General features: G+C 38.2%; 1 protein-coding gene across 5 annotated transcripts in view; it reads left to right on the top strand.

Annotated features, from left to right (window-relative positions):
• Positions 1-16402, top strand: part of LOC132401000 (serine/threonine-protein kinase MRCK alpha-like) — a 573066-nt gene that overhangs the window by 374679 nt on the left and 181985 nt on the right. For all 5 annotated transcript variants that reach the window (XM_059982693.1, XM_059982697.1, XM_059982694.1 and 2 more), the window contains 2 exons: positions 114-247; positions 3094-3336. In XM_059982693.1, the coding sequence (XP_059838676.1) occupies positions 114-247; positions 3094-3336 (377 nt within the window). The remainder of the gene's footprint in view (positions 1-113; positions 248-3093; positions 3337-16402) is intronic.

Consider the following 16402-nt stretch of genomic DNA (forward strand, 5'->3'; position numbering starts at 1 on the left):
AATAGCTTCTCATTTTAATATGTTATTAATGAAGATGGTCAGTTTAAGATGCAAGCAAGCTGACTTATCACTGCACTGAGTAAAGTAACCATATGTCTCTGATGCTTTGCCAGATTCTGGTCTTATAGAACAGCAACTTGAAGAGGCAAGCCTCATCAGACGAGATTTTGAAGAGGGATGCAGGCAAATTAAAGCACTTGAGAAACAAATCAAAACTGCAAAGCAAGAGAAAGAGGATCTTCAAAAGGTAATTGCATGTTCAAGTACTATTTCACTTATCACTTCCGAGAAAGGATGAGGAGGCTAGAATGTTAGAATATTTACCCTTGCAAGTGTCTGATAAAATATTCCCAAGGCCAGCTATATATCTGACAATGACATAAAACCTGACGGGTCATGTTGTCGTCTTTTTCAGTCAACAGCAAAATAAAAGAAGAATCTCCTGAAATACTAGCAATATGCCACAATAAATAGCAGAACCACAAACAGCATTTGAAAACACATTACAGATTGGTCATCCAAAAGAGAAAAGAACATTGGACTAATGGCTTAGTAACAAATCAATACAAGGCATTGGGTAGGCTATAGTGTGCCTAGCTTCTTGAGGTTTAATCAAGAGCCACACAGAGCATGCAAACTAGAAATGAGAAAATATATATTAATGAGGAGGGACTGAAATGCCAGAGTCATTTCCACTAGAGAAACAGACAGACAGACAGACATACTTTATTGATCCTGAAGGAAATTGGGTTTCGTTAGTCGCACCAACCAAGAATAATGTAGAGGTATAGCAATATAAAATCATAAGTAATTAAATAATGATAATAATAATAATAAGTAAATTATGACAAGTGGAAATAAGTCCAGGACCATCCTATTGGCTCAGGGTGTCTGACCCTCCAAAGGAGGAGTTGTAAAGTTTGGTGGCCACAGGCAGGAATGACTTCCTATGACACTCAGTGTTGCATCTCGGTGGAATGAGCCTCTGGCTGAATGTTACTCCTGTGCCTAACCAATACATTATGGAGTGGATGGGAGACATTGTCCAAGATGGCATGCAACTTGGACAGCATCCTCTTTTCCGACACCACCGTCAGAGATTCCAGTTCCACCCCCAGAACATCACTGGCCTTGCGAATAAGTTTGTTGATTCTATTGGTGTCTGCTACCCTCAGCCTGCTGCTCCAGCACACAACAGCAAACACGATAGCACTGGCCACCACAGACTCGTCGAACATCCTCAGCATCGTCTGGCAGATGTTAAAGGACCTCAGTCTCCTCAGGTTCACTTAGCTTATGAAGCTAAGTGATTCATAAGTTTAAATTTATGGACAATTTTGATGATGAATATGAAAAGGCTACCATTTTGTCAGTTGGGTGAGTTATCCTGGGTCCTCAATTCGGATTGTCTTTAAGAGAAAAAGGTTAGAAGTTCATGATATTCACAGCAATTAACTAAATCAAAGATCACAATATTTCTTATGGAAAATTTTGGATTCTGTAAATTTGAAGAGCACTGTGAAAGAACTTTCTACAAGGTTCACTACTGATTCTACTTTATTAAAGGCATTTAGGAATGTGTTATTAATCTTAGTCACTCCCGTCATGTCTGCAGGTCATGACTAAGTAGAATTGTTTATCTGAACTTCTATGTGTTTAAAACTGAGGAGATTTGATTGTAGAGCTGAGCCAGATTTTGGAAGTGCAATAAAGGAGGTTAAAAGCAAAATTGTGTAACAGTCTGTAAAGATCATTCCAAATAGCAGCTGTATATTGCTTTTATTCTGCCTGTACAGTATTCTACAACAGCCTTGCAATAAAGAACTTCAACGCCTCTACACAGAGGTGCAAATATAGGATTTGTTCTCTTATAGTTTTTAATTTCTCATCAATCTGCTCTCATATACTATCTTACCTTTCTTGATTTTTAAGATGCACCTAATCCTCATCTCCTCCTCATTTCCTGTCAGGATTTTTTGCCTTTATGGATTGTATTTCTCTTGCACCTTGTGTATTATTTCTTCAAATTGTAATCATTGTTTTTCCACCATCATAGCTTTCAATATATTCTCCCAATTAACTCCTACTTATTTCTTCATAGTAATCTTTGGTTAGATTTAAGAACTTAGTTTTGTATTGAATTACTTCACTGTCAAACAATGTAAAATCATATATTGTGACATTCTCCCACACTGGGTCCTTGATAACAAGTGTATCAATCAATCCATTGTTGCGCTAAACAAAATCCAAACAGTTTTTTCCATCATTAGTTCCTGAATATATTGATCTGGAAACTTTCAGAGTCACAACAGATTTAGAATACGTTCCATGAATTCATTTTCCATTTTTATTACAGTAAATTTGATTTGCCCATCCAATGTGTAGTCAAGATTAATTTTGCTGTTACATGCACTCCTAATTTCCTGATGTATATCACATTCAATGTACAATTGCTATTTGGTGGGTCATCAGTAAGATTGCCTATGTTTTCTCTCCTTTGCTGTTTCTGAGCTGTATCTATATTGATTCTCATTCTGTAACAAGAACACTTCTCACCACTCCTTTCTTATTATCATCCAGTTTTCCTCTTGTAGCCTGGGCTTCTTTAATGGTGAATACTCAGGAATATTTCATTCCTGTTTCCTTCTCAGATCCTGTCTAATTTTCTTCCTATTTATCATAAAGCTCTGCTATCCTGGTAAACCTCTCCCAGGAGGAATAGTCTCGTACTCTCAACCCTATTAATGTCTCTCATAATTTGTGTACGTGTTTATGTTTCTGCTTGACATCATTTGTCAAATCACCCCCTTTGTTGTTGCTAAAGTATAATGAATTCAAAATCATATTGTTGTATGAGAATGTAAATGTTATGAATAGAAAGTTATTCCTGGGAAAGTTTATGAGTAGTGAAATGATGAACACTTCTATATGGAATGGCTTAGATTTTCACTACAGTGAGTTGTAGGTGGTTCTTTGCATACTGCTTTAATTCTTCTCAAGTATACCTTCAACCCACTTACTGATCTGCTTTCCCTGAGTAATTTGTATTTAATAAATCTGAATTAGCCTGTTTGAATTGTACCCTTCATTCAGGAAATAATTGAATCTAGTGAAAGGTTGAAAGTGCAAACCAAAGAGCTCAAAGATGCCCACAGTCAGCGTAAACTGGCAATGCAAGAGTTCGCGGAGATGAATGAGAGGCTTACAGACCTGCGCTCCCAAAAGCAGAAGTTTTCTCGCCAGCTCCGGGACAAGGAGGAAGAAATAGAAGTAATGATGCAAAAAACCGAAAGTTTGCGCCAAGATCTGCGGAGAGTGGAGCGGACCAAAAAAGAGGTGGGTTTGATTTTCTGTTTTGGATTGGGATTTGAGACTAGTAAATTCTAGTTTCTACCCCCTCCCTGACTCTACTTTCCCCTTCCCTCTTACCCCAGCACACCTTTCCCGTCCCATTCCAGTAATGGAGGATACGTTGGTTACTCTCTTCAATGCCAGGATAGTAATGGATTGACAGAATAAAGAGATGCAACATTGATGCAGTTTCTCAAAGAGAAATCCTTTTCCACTCTTTGATCTGTTTCCTTCTAGTGCCACCAGGGACCTGGATATTTTCTTTCATTCTTGGTAAATATAGTTTACCTTCTGTGTTGTTAAAAGGAGATCAGCTACATTCTCAGAAGTATATATCTTCATTATATTTTCAAAGGTCCAATTTAATGTCAGAGATATGTATACAGTATATATCCTCAAATGCTTTTTCTTCGCAAGCATCCACAAAAACAGAGAAGTGAACGACAATTAAACGTAAGAACCCCAAAGTCCCCCCCCCCAGCTCCCCTTCCTCCCGTGCATAAGCGGCAGCAAGCAGCGATTCCCCCTTCCCCCACCTGCAAAAAAAGTAAGCATTGGCACCTCCACCAAGCACTCAAGCATGAGCAAAGCAATAGCAAACTTTGCATTTCACCCAGCATTCAACATAGCACAGATTCTCTCCCTAATAAGGGAAAAGAAGGTGTTTCCATTTCCCAGCGACCAGGGAGACATCACATCTCGTTGGTTTACGATGTTAAAAGCCCATTAGGTTGCTTTTTTCAGGCACTATGCCTAAAGATCGCAAAGATCCCGGGTCTTCGGGCACATAGCAGTATTTTCCAACTCCCCTGACGACACACAGGTCTCCTGCCATGACACTGACCCTTGATTTGCCCGTCTCCAGAGTGCTGAGATCTTAGGATTCCAAATCTGAGCCAGACTCTCAGGCTGAACCCTTGGCGTGCTAAGCAATGGCCAGTACTAAAACCCCGAGAACGGGTCCCATTCCCGCAAAGAACTGAAGTCAACGTGTAACTCCAGGTCAGGGTCTTCAAAAGAACCCTGAAAAAGAAGAATAAAGATATTAAAGATGGAAATAGAGCTGTTTCCGAAGATGCAAGCAGAAGAGTCACCATTTAGTGCCATCTTAACCTCGGTGGAATAATAACATGACGATGTCTTAATATGTCTTTTCTTAGCTGTGGGAGCACAGAGGTTGATGTAATGGGTGATTGTCCAGAAAACAGGCTTTATTATTTAGAAGTAGTATAAATCTCACTGAAGCAGCTGTGATATTTAAAGTGAAGTAATTGCAAGATCAGTGCTCAGAACCCTGAATTAAAATGACTACGCAATTGCCAGATATGGTAAATCCCCATTTACTTGATTACCATATATTCCGGAGTATAAGCCGACCCCCCCCCCCCACCAATTTCAAGGTTTAAAAAGTGCCTTTTTCATGTTACCTTTGTACCTAAGCCGACCCTTTTTGTAGAGGTTTTTGATTTAACTAGAAAAGATCACAAGATCTCACATGCTGGTACTCAGCTTTGCTGGATCCAGAACCGGGAAATTTTGAGAACCAGTACCTGCTAAGAAAACAAGCCTACACATTGTAGAGCATTACAAGCGAATTCTTAATAAATAAATCAGGTAGGGAAATTTTGGATTAGGTCTCCAATGGTGGTGAATCCTCTGAAATGTAACCCCCGTGAAACCATTTAGCGCCCATTGTAATCTCGTTAAAACATAACATGGGGTGGCGGGATCAGTACATGTACTCAGTATTGAGTTTGCGACCGCCATGTACAAAAGATTAAAATGAATGCGAAATGATGCTGGCTTCAAGCTGAAGGTTATTGATTTTGCTAAAGGAACGAATAATTCTGCAGCTGCTTAGAAGTTTAGTGTAAGCGAGAAACAAGTGGGAGAGTGGAGAAAGGCAGAGAACACGCTCAGGGAAACGCCAAAGAGGAAATGTGCAAACTGAGGGAAAACTTGCCAGTGGCCAGAACTGGAAGAAAAAGTTTTAGAGTGGGTGAATCACCAGCGATCATCCAGATACATTGTTACCAGAGAAATGATTCGAGTTCAAGCTTTGAAATGGGACGAAAAACACAGTGAGGTCAGCAAAAATTTCAAAGCTGCGCGGTTGGTGCACTTGAATAATGAATGGACGTGATCTTGTGTTGAGACGAAAAGCAAAGATTGTTCAGAAAATTCCTGCGGAGTGTTGTTTATGTTCAAGAACGCTGCTGGATGGACGAAGCCGGTTGCTTAAAGTGGGTTAAAGAGGAGTGGCGTCGACGTCCCAAAGGTTTCAGGAAGGAAAAGTCACTACTTTTCTGGGACGCTTTCAAAGCGCACTTGTCAGGTGGGACAAAAGCAGCATTGAAAGCTGCAAATACGGACATTGCAGTCATCCCTGGTGGATTGATCGCTGTGCTCCAGCCACTAGATGTGAGTTTAAACAAATCATTCAAAGAATTCATGCGTCAACAATGGAATGAATTTGACTCAAAAACAGCCAATAAATGCGACCTATCTTCTGTGTGTTCATTTTTTCAAAGTAGGCACCCTCTGTATAAGCCGACCCCCTAATTTTAGGACCAAAATTTAGGGCCAAATTCTCGGCTTATACATCGGAATTTACGGTAATGTCTTTCAGGATATGAATCTGTCATCCTTACCCTGTCTGGCCTGTATTTCAGCCCAGACATGAGCAATGTGGTTGACTTTTCCGAATCCACCAAAACAGTCCAACACATCACATATGAGATGATGGGGAATGAGTGCTGCTCTTTCCCACAGTGTCTTCATTCTGGTCATGAATGGAAAAAACATTTAAATATATCCATAGACTTTTGTTTGAATGAATGTTCTGTGACCAAGAGTTAAGGAAGAGAAATTGAATACAATCATAAGCTGTGATAGATGAGATTGTCCAGAACTGAGGTCTGTCTATTTGGTACCCTATTCGTACTGCACAGCAGCAACTCAGGCCACTAACATAATATAAACACTCCCACGCATTACACATATTGGATTTCATAGTATACCACTTAATTCCAACTGGTCCAACACTCACTGGGCTTTTTATTACTTCTCTTACTAGTCCAACCTGAAAATAATTCATAAGGAAGATGCAGAGGATTCATATAACTACATTTTAATACTGGACTTAAGGCGCTTTCTTGTTTTTCTAACATTGTTTTTGTACCCCTGTTTCTTTTTCTTTCTTTTTCAATCTTTTTATTGAGTTTCATACACAAAAGAAAATAAAAATATAACATAACATAATATCGAATAGGTTATAAATACACTAGGCTTGAAGTTAGATTAGTAATAAGATATCAATATCTCATTGAGATATCAGCAAAGAACATCATAAGATTATCAATCAAACCTGTATTAATTGTATATAAAAAAGGATAATCACAAAAAGAGAGAAAAAAAACAAGAAAAAATATATATTAAAATAAGGCAATAAACCTAAACTAACATGGGCAATAATAATAGTTTATATATACATGATAGTGTCAAGAACTCCGGAAGAGGTCAAATTAACTCATATGAAAATGTCGAATAAACGGTCCCCAAGTTTCTTCAAATTTAATTGATGGATCAAAAATAGTACTTCTAATTTTTTCTAAGCTCAAACAAGAAATAGTTTGAGAGAACCACTGAAACGTGGTAGGAGGGTTTACTTCTTTCCAATTTTGTAATATAGACCTTCTAGCCATTAGAGTTGCAAATGCGATCATTCGTCTAATTGAAGGGGAGAATTGACTACCATCCTCAATTGGTATACCAAAAATTGCAGTGATAAAATGGGGTTGTAAATCAATATTCCAAACTGAGGAAATGATAGCAAATATATCCTTCCAATAGTTATGTAAGGTGGGACATGACCAAAACATGTGGGTCAATGAAGCAACTTCTGAGTGACATCTGTCACATTGAGGGTTAATATGGGAGTAGAATCGAGCAAGCTTATCTTTGGACTCTATGTACCACCTTAAATTGTATTAAAGCATGTTTAGCACATATAGAAGAAGAGTTAACCATTTGTAAAATTTTTTCCCATTTTTCTGTTGATATAGTATATTGAAGCTCTTTTTCCCACTCTTGTTTAATTCTGCGTGACATTTCTGGTTGTATCTTCATGATCATATTATAAATAAGAGCCACTAAACCCTTCTGACAAGGGTTCAAGGTAAAAATTATATCTAAAAAATCCATCGGAGTTGAATTAGGAAAGGATGGTAAAACTTTATATAAAAAGTTTCTGATTTGTAAATATCTAAAAAAATAAGTTTTAGGTAACTTAAATTTGTTAGAAAGTTGGTCAAAAGACATCAGACGACCTTCAAAAAAAAGATCACGAAAGCATGTTATACCTTTCCTTTTCCATACGCTAAAGGCTTGATCTATTAAGGAGTGTTTAAAAAAAAAAGTTAAATAAGATAGGGCTATCAAGAACAAAATTTCTCAGAGTGAAAAACTTACGAAATTGAAACCAAATTCGTAATGTGTGTTTGACAATAGGGTTAGATATCTGTTTATTGAACTTGACTAAATCAACGGGAAGAGAAGATCCAAGAACGGAGAATAAAGAGTATCCTCGTGCATCATTACATTCCAAATTTACCCACTGCGGGCATAATGGTGAATCCAAATCATGTTTCCAGTATATTAAGTTTCGAATATTATTCGCCCAATAGTAAAATCTAAAGTTAGGTAAAGCTAAACCACCATCTTTTTTAGGTTTCTGTAACTGTTTTTTACTTAACCTGGGGTTTTTATTTTGCCACACAAATGAGGAAATTTTTGAATCTATGTTATCAAAAAAGATTTAGGAATAAAAATTGGTAGAGCTTGAAATAAATATAAAAATTTCGGTAAAACCATCATTTTAATAGCATTAATCCGACCAACCAATGATAAGGATAAGGGAGACCATTAGGTTGTTGAATTTGATGAAGCAAAGGTAGAAAATTCAATCTGAATAAATCTTTGTTTTTTGGTAATTTTTATACCTAAATAAGTGAAGTTATCAGTAACAACTTTAAATGGTACCGTTATTCAGTAAAGTTTGCGCATTTAAAGGGAATAATTCACTCTTATTCAAATTTAATTTATAACCAGAGAAGCTACCAAACTGAACCAACAAGGATAGAATAGCGGGAATAGACCTATCAGGATCAGAAATATATAACAACAAGTCATCAGCATATAGTGATAACTTATATAACTTCTCATTACAGGTAATACCAAAAATATTAGGTGATTCACGAATAACAATGGCTAAAGGTTCTAGTGCAATATTAAATAATAGAGGACTTAAAGGACAACCTTGTCTCGTACTGCGAGATAATTGAAAAAACGAGGATCAATAATTATTAGTAAGAACAGAAGCAACAGGTTTATAATATATTGGTTTAATCCATGATATAAATTTAGAACTGAAATTAAAATTTTTTAATGCATTAAATAAGTATACCCATTCAACTCTATCAAAAGCCTTTTCAGTATCTAATGAAATGACACATTCTGGGGTTCTGGGTGAAGAGGTATAAATTATATTAATCAATTTTCTAACATTGAAAAAGGAGTACCGGTTCTTAATAAACCCAGTTTGATCTTCTGAAATAATCTGTGACAATACCTTTTCTAACCTAATAGCTAAAATTTTTGTAAGAATCTTAGAATCTACATTTAATAGCGATATAGGGCGATAGGATGCACATAGGGTAGGATCCTTATCTTTTTTAAGAATTAGAGAGATAGTAGCATCATAGAAAGACTGAGGTAACCTCTTCTTAATAAATGCATCATTGAAAATTTCACATAACCATGGGGAAAGCAAAGAAGAAAAAGTATTAAAAAAATCCATAATATAGCCATCAGGACCTGGGGCTTTCCCTGAATTCATTGATGAAATAGCCTCTCCTACTTCAGCCACAGAAATAGAAGCATCAAACAAACGCCGATCTTGATCTGTCAGTTTGGGAATATTCAAATTATTTAAAAAATCATCCATCATGGACAGATCGCCATCAGATTCTGATTGATATAAAGATTTATAAAAATCTTGGAAAGTTTTATTAATTTCTTTATGATCTGTAGTCATATTACCATCTTGTTTATGAATTTTAATAATTTTTCGCTTAGTCGAAATAGCTTTTAATTGGTTAGCTAATAATTTACCAGTTCGATCACTATGAATATAAAATTGAGCCCTGGTCTTAATTAATTGATTCTCAATTGAAGAAAATAATAATAAGCTATGTTCCATTTGAAGCTCAACTCTCTTCTTATAAAGTTCTTTGGTAGGAGTCACAGAATAAATCTTATCAATTTCTTTAATTTTATCCACCAATATAGCTATATCAAGATACCTTTGTTTTCTTTTACCAGCGGAATATGAGATAATTTGTCCACGAATAAAAGCCTTAAAAGAGTCCCAGAGTATTCCTCTGTCAGTCTCTTCAATATAATTTGTTGAAAAAAACAAGTCAATTTGCTGTTCTATGAAGGTGATAAATTCTGGATCTTGAAGCAAAGTAGCATTGAGTCTCCAAGATCTAGTGTTAATGGAGGAATCCGATACCTTAATAGACAACTTCAAAGGTGCATGATCCGAAATAGCAATAGAATCATATTTACAATCAATAACATCTGTTAATAAACGGTGATCAATAAGAAAATAATCAATTCTAGAATAACTATGATATACATGTGAAAAAAACAAAAATTCTTTATCTTTAGGATACAAAAAATGCCATATTTCAGTAATTCCCGAATCAACCATAAAGGAATTAATAAGACAATAGACAATAGGTGCAGAAGTAGACCATTCGGCCCCTCGAGTCTGCACCGCCATTCTGAGATCATGGCTGATCATTCACTATCAATACCCAGTCCCTGCCTTGTCCCCATATCCCTTGATTCCCCTATCCATCAGATATCTATCCAGCTCCTTCTTGAAAGCATCCAGAGAATTGGCCTCCACCGTCTTCCGAGGCAGTGCATTCCACACCTCCACAACTCTCTGGGAGAAGAAGCTCTTCCTCAACTCTGTTTTAAATAACTGACCTCTTATTCTCAATCCATGCCCTCTGGTACTGGACTCTCCCAACATCTGGAACATATTTCCTGCCTCAATCCTATCAAATCCTTTAATTATCGTAAACGTTTCAATCAGATCCCCTCTCAATCTCCTCAATTCCAGCGTGTACAAGCCCAATCTCTCCAATCTCTCTGTGTAAGACAGCCCTGCCATCCCAGGAATCAACCCAGTGAATCTACACTGCACTTCCTCAATTGCCAGAATGTCCTTCCTTAAACCTGGAGACCAAAACTGTACACAATATTCCAGGTGTGGTCTCACCAGGGCCCTGTACAAATGCAAAAGAACATCCTTGCTCTTGTATTCAATTCCCCTTGTAACAAAGGCCAACATCTATTCGGAAGAGTTCGAATAGGTTTAGATCTATCCATCAAGGAATTTAAACAACAATTGAAAACTCTACCCATTATCAACATATGTTCATTTAACTTAGGAAGGGAAGTAAATAAACGTTTAAAAAATTCAGGGCAATCAAAGTTTGGAGCATAAATATTAACTAAAGCCACTTTTCGATTAAAAAGTGAACCAGCAATCAACAAAAATCTGCCCTGTGGATCAGAGATAGTTTCATGATGTGTGAACGAAATTGAGGGGTCTATAAAAATAGACACACCCCTAATTTTGGCAATAAAATTCGATTGAAATTGTTGACCCTTCCAGAACCTAAAAAAGCATTGATTATCCTCCCTCCTAATATGGGTATCTTGTATGAAAATAATATCAGCATTTAGTCTGTGGAATACTTTAAATATTTTTTTTTACGTTTAATCGGATGGTTTAAACCATTGGTATTCCAGGAGATAAAATTAATAGACTTATCCATCATGCCAATATTAATTGTATATATCATAAAAGGTTAAAAAGACACATAACTCATAACTCAGGAAGAAGGGGAAATGATTCAGGAGCAACCGGAGGACATGACACTTCAACAATATTAATAATTTAAAGTCGGCCCATAAACTAAAAGCAAAAAAATAAAAAGCAAAAGACCCCTACCCCCTCCCCCGAATCCTCGAAAGAAAGCCAAGCGGCAGGCGCACAAACTAATACTAATATTACCCCCATATCAAGATGGCAACTCCACGAAAAGGTAAGAAGAGACTATACAACACCCAGGTTTAGATGAAGGGTTGATAAAAAAAAAGATAATCAAAAAGAGAAAAAAAAGTAATATAATAAAACAAAAAATCATTAATAAAAAAAGAATAAACATTAAAGTTTTAAAAAAATGTGTAATATGCCTTTAAGTAAAATCCCATATTCAAATACAAGTAGATGACATGTTCCAAAGGCAAAGACTTATGGGAAGAAGAAACGACATTTTGAAAAAAACATATTACAAAATATAAATGTAAATTCACCAATCAATCAAAAAAAAGTACCCCTGTTTCCTGTCTGATGTTGCAATGGTAAACAGTTTCACTGTAAGTGATAGATCATGAAGGATGCACAGCCCAACTTCTTTCTATTTGTTGGATGTTCAGTGCCAAGCAAAATAATGAGTGAGTCTATACTTACTTGAGTGCTCCATTGTACAACACTGTTTACATTAAGAGCTGGCTGGTGATGAAAGCATTCTTCTCTTTCTAGGTTGAAATGGAATACATGCTGAAAAGTTGAATGTTACTTTTTAATTTGTATCTATATGAAACACCATTGTACAATTATTACTCACTTAATAGCTATTTTAATCACAAATCTAAACTCTAGCAAAATTCTAATTAAGTTCTTGTTCTATTTCTAATACTTTCTGATTCATTTTTGAATTCTTGCTTGACTTTCCTACTCCCCTCCCCCCACACCACCATTTGTTTTTGTCACTATGCTTGACTAGAGAGTATGTAAAGAAAGGCAAATGCCCCAGTGTAGAATTTGGTTGCAAGCAGTCTCTGGGTTACGTACGAGTTCCGTTCCTGAGTCCGTCTTTAAGTCGGATTTGTACGTAAGTCGGAACAAGTACATCCAGTATTATTTAGCGTCAGTTCATCAAACGTTTGTCTTAGTATATAGTATATATTTTACCTTTCTATGCATATAATACACTTTAAGAAACGTATGTATTCCAAAAATTAAACCACTGTGTTGCTTAGTAATAATTGTAGCTTTCAATGGGGCAGGGTCTTTCACATGCTCCATTATTCTCACTTTATCCGTTATCCTTTAAGATTGTTCTGATCGTTGACTGACTGTAGCCTAATGCTTTTCCAATTACTGATGGTGTTTCATCTCTTTCCGATCGCTTTATAATTTCCACTTTATTTTCAATCGCGATCGCTTCCCCTCAATGGAACAGAAACAGTGCGAGCGGCAGGTCCCAAGCTGCGCCAGCTCCGGAGGTTCGCTGGGTCCTAAGGAACACCGTATTATGTCAATGGAACAGAAACACTGTGGGCGGTGGGTCCCAGGGTCCGCCGGGTCCTAAGGACCACCACACTGAGACAGGTTAAATGGGACAAGTGCTGTGTTTGGGTATTTGATCCTCCACAATATTCCACATGGGTATTTAAACTGGAGGTGGCAGTGTTTTTTTTTACGAGCTGGACATCAACCCGGAACGGATGGTACGGGATTCACTGGATCGAACCTCCGTTTGTGGGCCCGGCGCTGATCTCACTGCGCCACCATCCAACTGGAACGGTGGTGGGGGGGCAAGGTGAATCTTACTGAGAAAAATTTAAGCCAAATACAAAGTTAAACACTCAACACAGTATCAACAGCGTCGCAATCTGACTTTAAATGGTGGATGGCGTTCTCCTTCCTCGGTTCGTAAATACAAGTTGTCTGTAAGTCGGGTGTTCGTAACTTGGGGACAACCTGTACATTGGATTAACATGACAATTAGAATGCATGTCAATGGTAAAGGATGCAGTTACTGAAATGGTATCAGTCCATACTGTCAAAATTCACACGAGTTGCGTTTTCTGATAAGCCCTTTTAGGATTTATAGTAATTTTATTGATTGGAATCAGATTTCAAGTCAAGTCAAGTCACTTTTTATTGTCATTTCGACCATAACTGCTGGTACAGTACACAGTAAAAATGAGATGTTTTTCAAGACCATGGTGTTACATAACACAGTACAAAAAACTAGACTGAACTACGTAATATATTAAAAAAACATAGAAAAAGCTGAACTACATCAAAACAACACAGAGAAAAAGAAACTACACTAGACTACAGACCTACCCAGGACTGCAAAAAATGCACAAAACAGTGCAGGCATTACAATAAAAAATAGACTAGACAATAGGCTCAGTAGAGGGCAACAAGTTGCTGTCAGTCCAGTCTCTGGGTATTGAAGAGTCTGATAGCTTAGGGGAAGAAACTGTTACATTGTCTGGTCATGAGAGCCCAAATGCTCCGGTGCCCTTTCCCAGATGGTGGGAGGGAGAAGAGTTTGTATGAGGGCTGTGTGGGGTCCTTCGTAATGCTGTTTGCCTTGCGGATGCAGTGTGTAGTGTAAATGTCTGTAATGGCGGGAAGAGAGACCCTGATGATCTTCTCAGCTGACCTCACTATCCGTTGCAGGGTCTTGCGATCCGAGATGGTGCAACTTCCGAACCAGGCAGTGATGCAGCTGCTCAGGATGCTCTCAATGCAACCCCTGTAGAATGTGATGAGGATAGGGGGGTGGGAGCTGGACTTCCCTCGCCTTCACTGAAAGTAGAGACACTGCTGGGCTTTCTTTGCTATGGAGCTGGTGTTGAGGGACCAGGTGAGATTCTCAGCTAGGTGAACACCAAGAAAGTTGGTGCTCTTAACGATCTCTACCGAGGAGCCATCGATGTTCAGTGGGGAGTGGTCGCTCTGTGCCCTCCTGAAGTCAACAACCATCTCTTTTGTTTTGTTCACATTCAGAGACAGTTTGTTGGCTTTGCACCAGTCCATAAGCTGCTGCACCTCTTCTCTGTATGCTGACTCATTGTTCTTGCTGATGAGACCCACCACAGTCGTGTCATCAGCGAACTTGATGATGTGGTTTGAGTTGTGTGTTGCAGCACAGTCGTGGGTCAGCAGAGTGAACAACAGTGGACTGAGCACACAGCCCTGGGGGGGGGGCCCCCATGCTCAGTGTGATGGTGTTGGAGATGCTGCCTCCGATCCGGACTGACTGAGGTCTCTCAGTCAGGACGTCTAGGATCCAGTTGCAGAGGGAGGCGTTCAGGCCCAGTAGGCTCAGCTTTCCAATCAGTTTCTGAGGGATGATTGTGTTGAATGCTGAACTGAAGTCTATGAACAGCATTCGAACGTACGTGTTGTTTTTTTGTCCAGGTGGAGGGTGATGGCAATGACGTCGTCTATTGAGCGGTTGGGATGGTACGCAAATTGCAGGGGGTCCAGTGAGAGGGGGGCAGCAGGGTCTTGATGTGCCTCATGATGAAGCTCTCGAAACACTTCATGATGATGGATGTGAGTACAACGGGATGGTAGTCATTGAGGCAGGACACTGAAGACTTCTTCGGCACGGGGACGATGGTAGCGGCCTTGAAGCACGTTGGAATGGTGGTGTTGCTCAGGGAGATGTTGAAGATGTCAATGAGAACATCTGCTAGCTGGTCTGCACATCCTCTAAGCACTCTACCAGTAATATTGTCTGGTCCAGCAGCCTTCCATGGGTTGACTAATGTAATGTGCCTGTTTAATTGGTTTAACTTTTGGCAACAGTATGTTTATTTTCGAGTTTGGTGACAGTGGTATTTATTTCCCATCTCTTGTTGTTTCATACACAGTAATGATAGGCCAAGGTCTTAGACTGATGCCATCCATCTAGTGAATTTATTTCTAGAATGGTGTTCATGTCGTATTTAAAATGGTTTGGACATTAAAGTTGCTTGCTAATGGTACTGATGTTCTAGATAGATCAGGTTTGACACATATTATGGCTATGTAATTTCATTCAGGATACTTGCTGTCAGTGAGCTCAGAAGTAGTTATCTGTTCCTCAATTCTGGCCTACATAGAGAAAAACAATCACTGTGTGGCCCAATTTTGTCAATGTTATTTTGTTCCTCCAGAAGGCAATCTTTCCATAAACTTTATTCTCATTTTACAGCTGTGTGTAAATTTACAGCTTCTGGAATTCTGATTAAACAAGGTCCCTTCTTTTTAAACGTGTCAAATAAGGCCAAAGTCAAGCTTATTGTCCCACGCACAGGTACATAATGCATATATGCGGTGATGTAATGATAAACTTACTTCCTGCACCATCACTGATATCTAGCATCATATAAGCAGCATTCAAAAGAAGATAAATTATACGTAATTCTTAAAAGAAAATTTAATTAAAGCTATACAAAGCATCTATGAGGGTAAGAATAGGATGATTTGGGAAATGAACTGGTGCAGGGAGCAAGGCTTCAGATTTCTGGATCATTGAAATATCTTCTGGGGAAGGTATGACGTGTACAAAATGGACGGGTTACACCTGAACCTGAGGGTGACCAATATCCTTGCAGACAGGTTTGTTAGGGCTGTTGAGAAAGGTTTAAACTAATTTAGCAGTGGGATGGGAACTACAGTGATAGAGCTGAGGATGGGGCAGTTGGAATACAACTAGATATATTGTGCAGTGAAACTGTCAGGAAGAACAGGCAGATGATAAGGCAAAATATCAGTCAGCAGTATGAGTTGCAGTGTAACATGGGGACAAAATTGAAAAGGGTGACAAATACAGGACTGAAGGTGTTACATCTGAATGCATGCAATATATTGAACAAGGTAGATAATCTTGTAGTGCATTTAGAGATTAGTAGGTCTGACTTTGTGGCCTTGACTAAGTCATGGCAGAAAGCACAACATAGTTGGGAGCTTAACATCCAAGGATACACATTTTATTGAACAGGTAGGCAGAGGGACTGGGGTGGCTCAGTAAAAAAAAGAAATCAAATCCTTCAAAAGAGGTGATAAAGAATTGGAAGATGTAGAATCCTTTTGGGAAATTAAGAAACTGCAAAG

Source organism: Hypanus sabinus, chromosome 10, assembly GCF_030144855.1.
Source record: "Hypanus sabinus isolate sHypSab1 chromosome 10, sHypSab1.hap1, whole genome shotgun sequence".
In the NCBI taxonomy this organism is placed as follows: domain Eukaryota; kingdom Metazoa; phylum Chordata; class Chondrichthyes; order Myliobatiformes; family Dasyatidae; genus Hypanus; species Hypanus sabinus.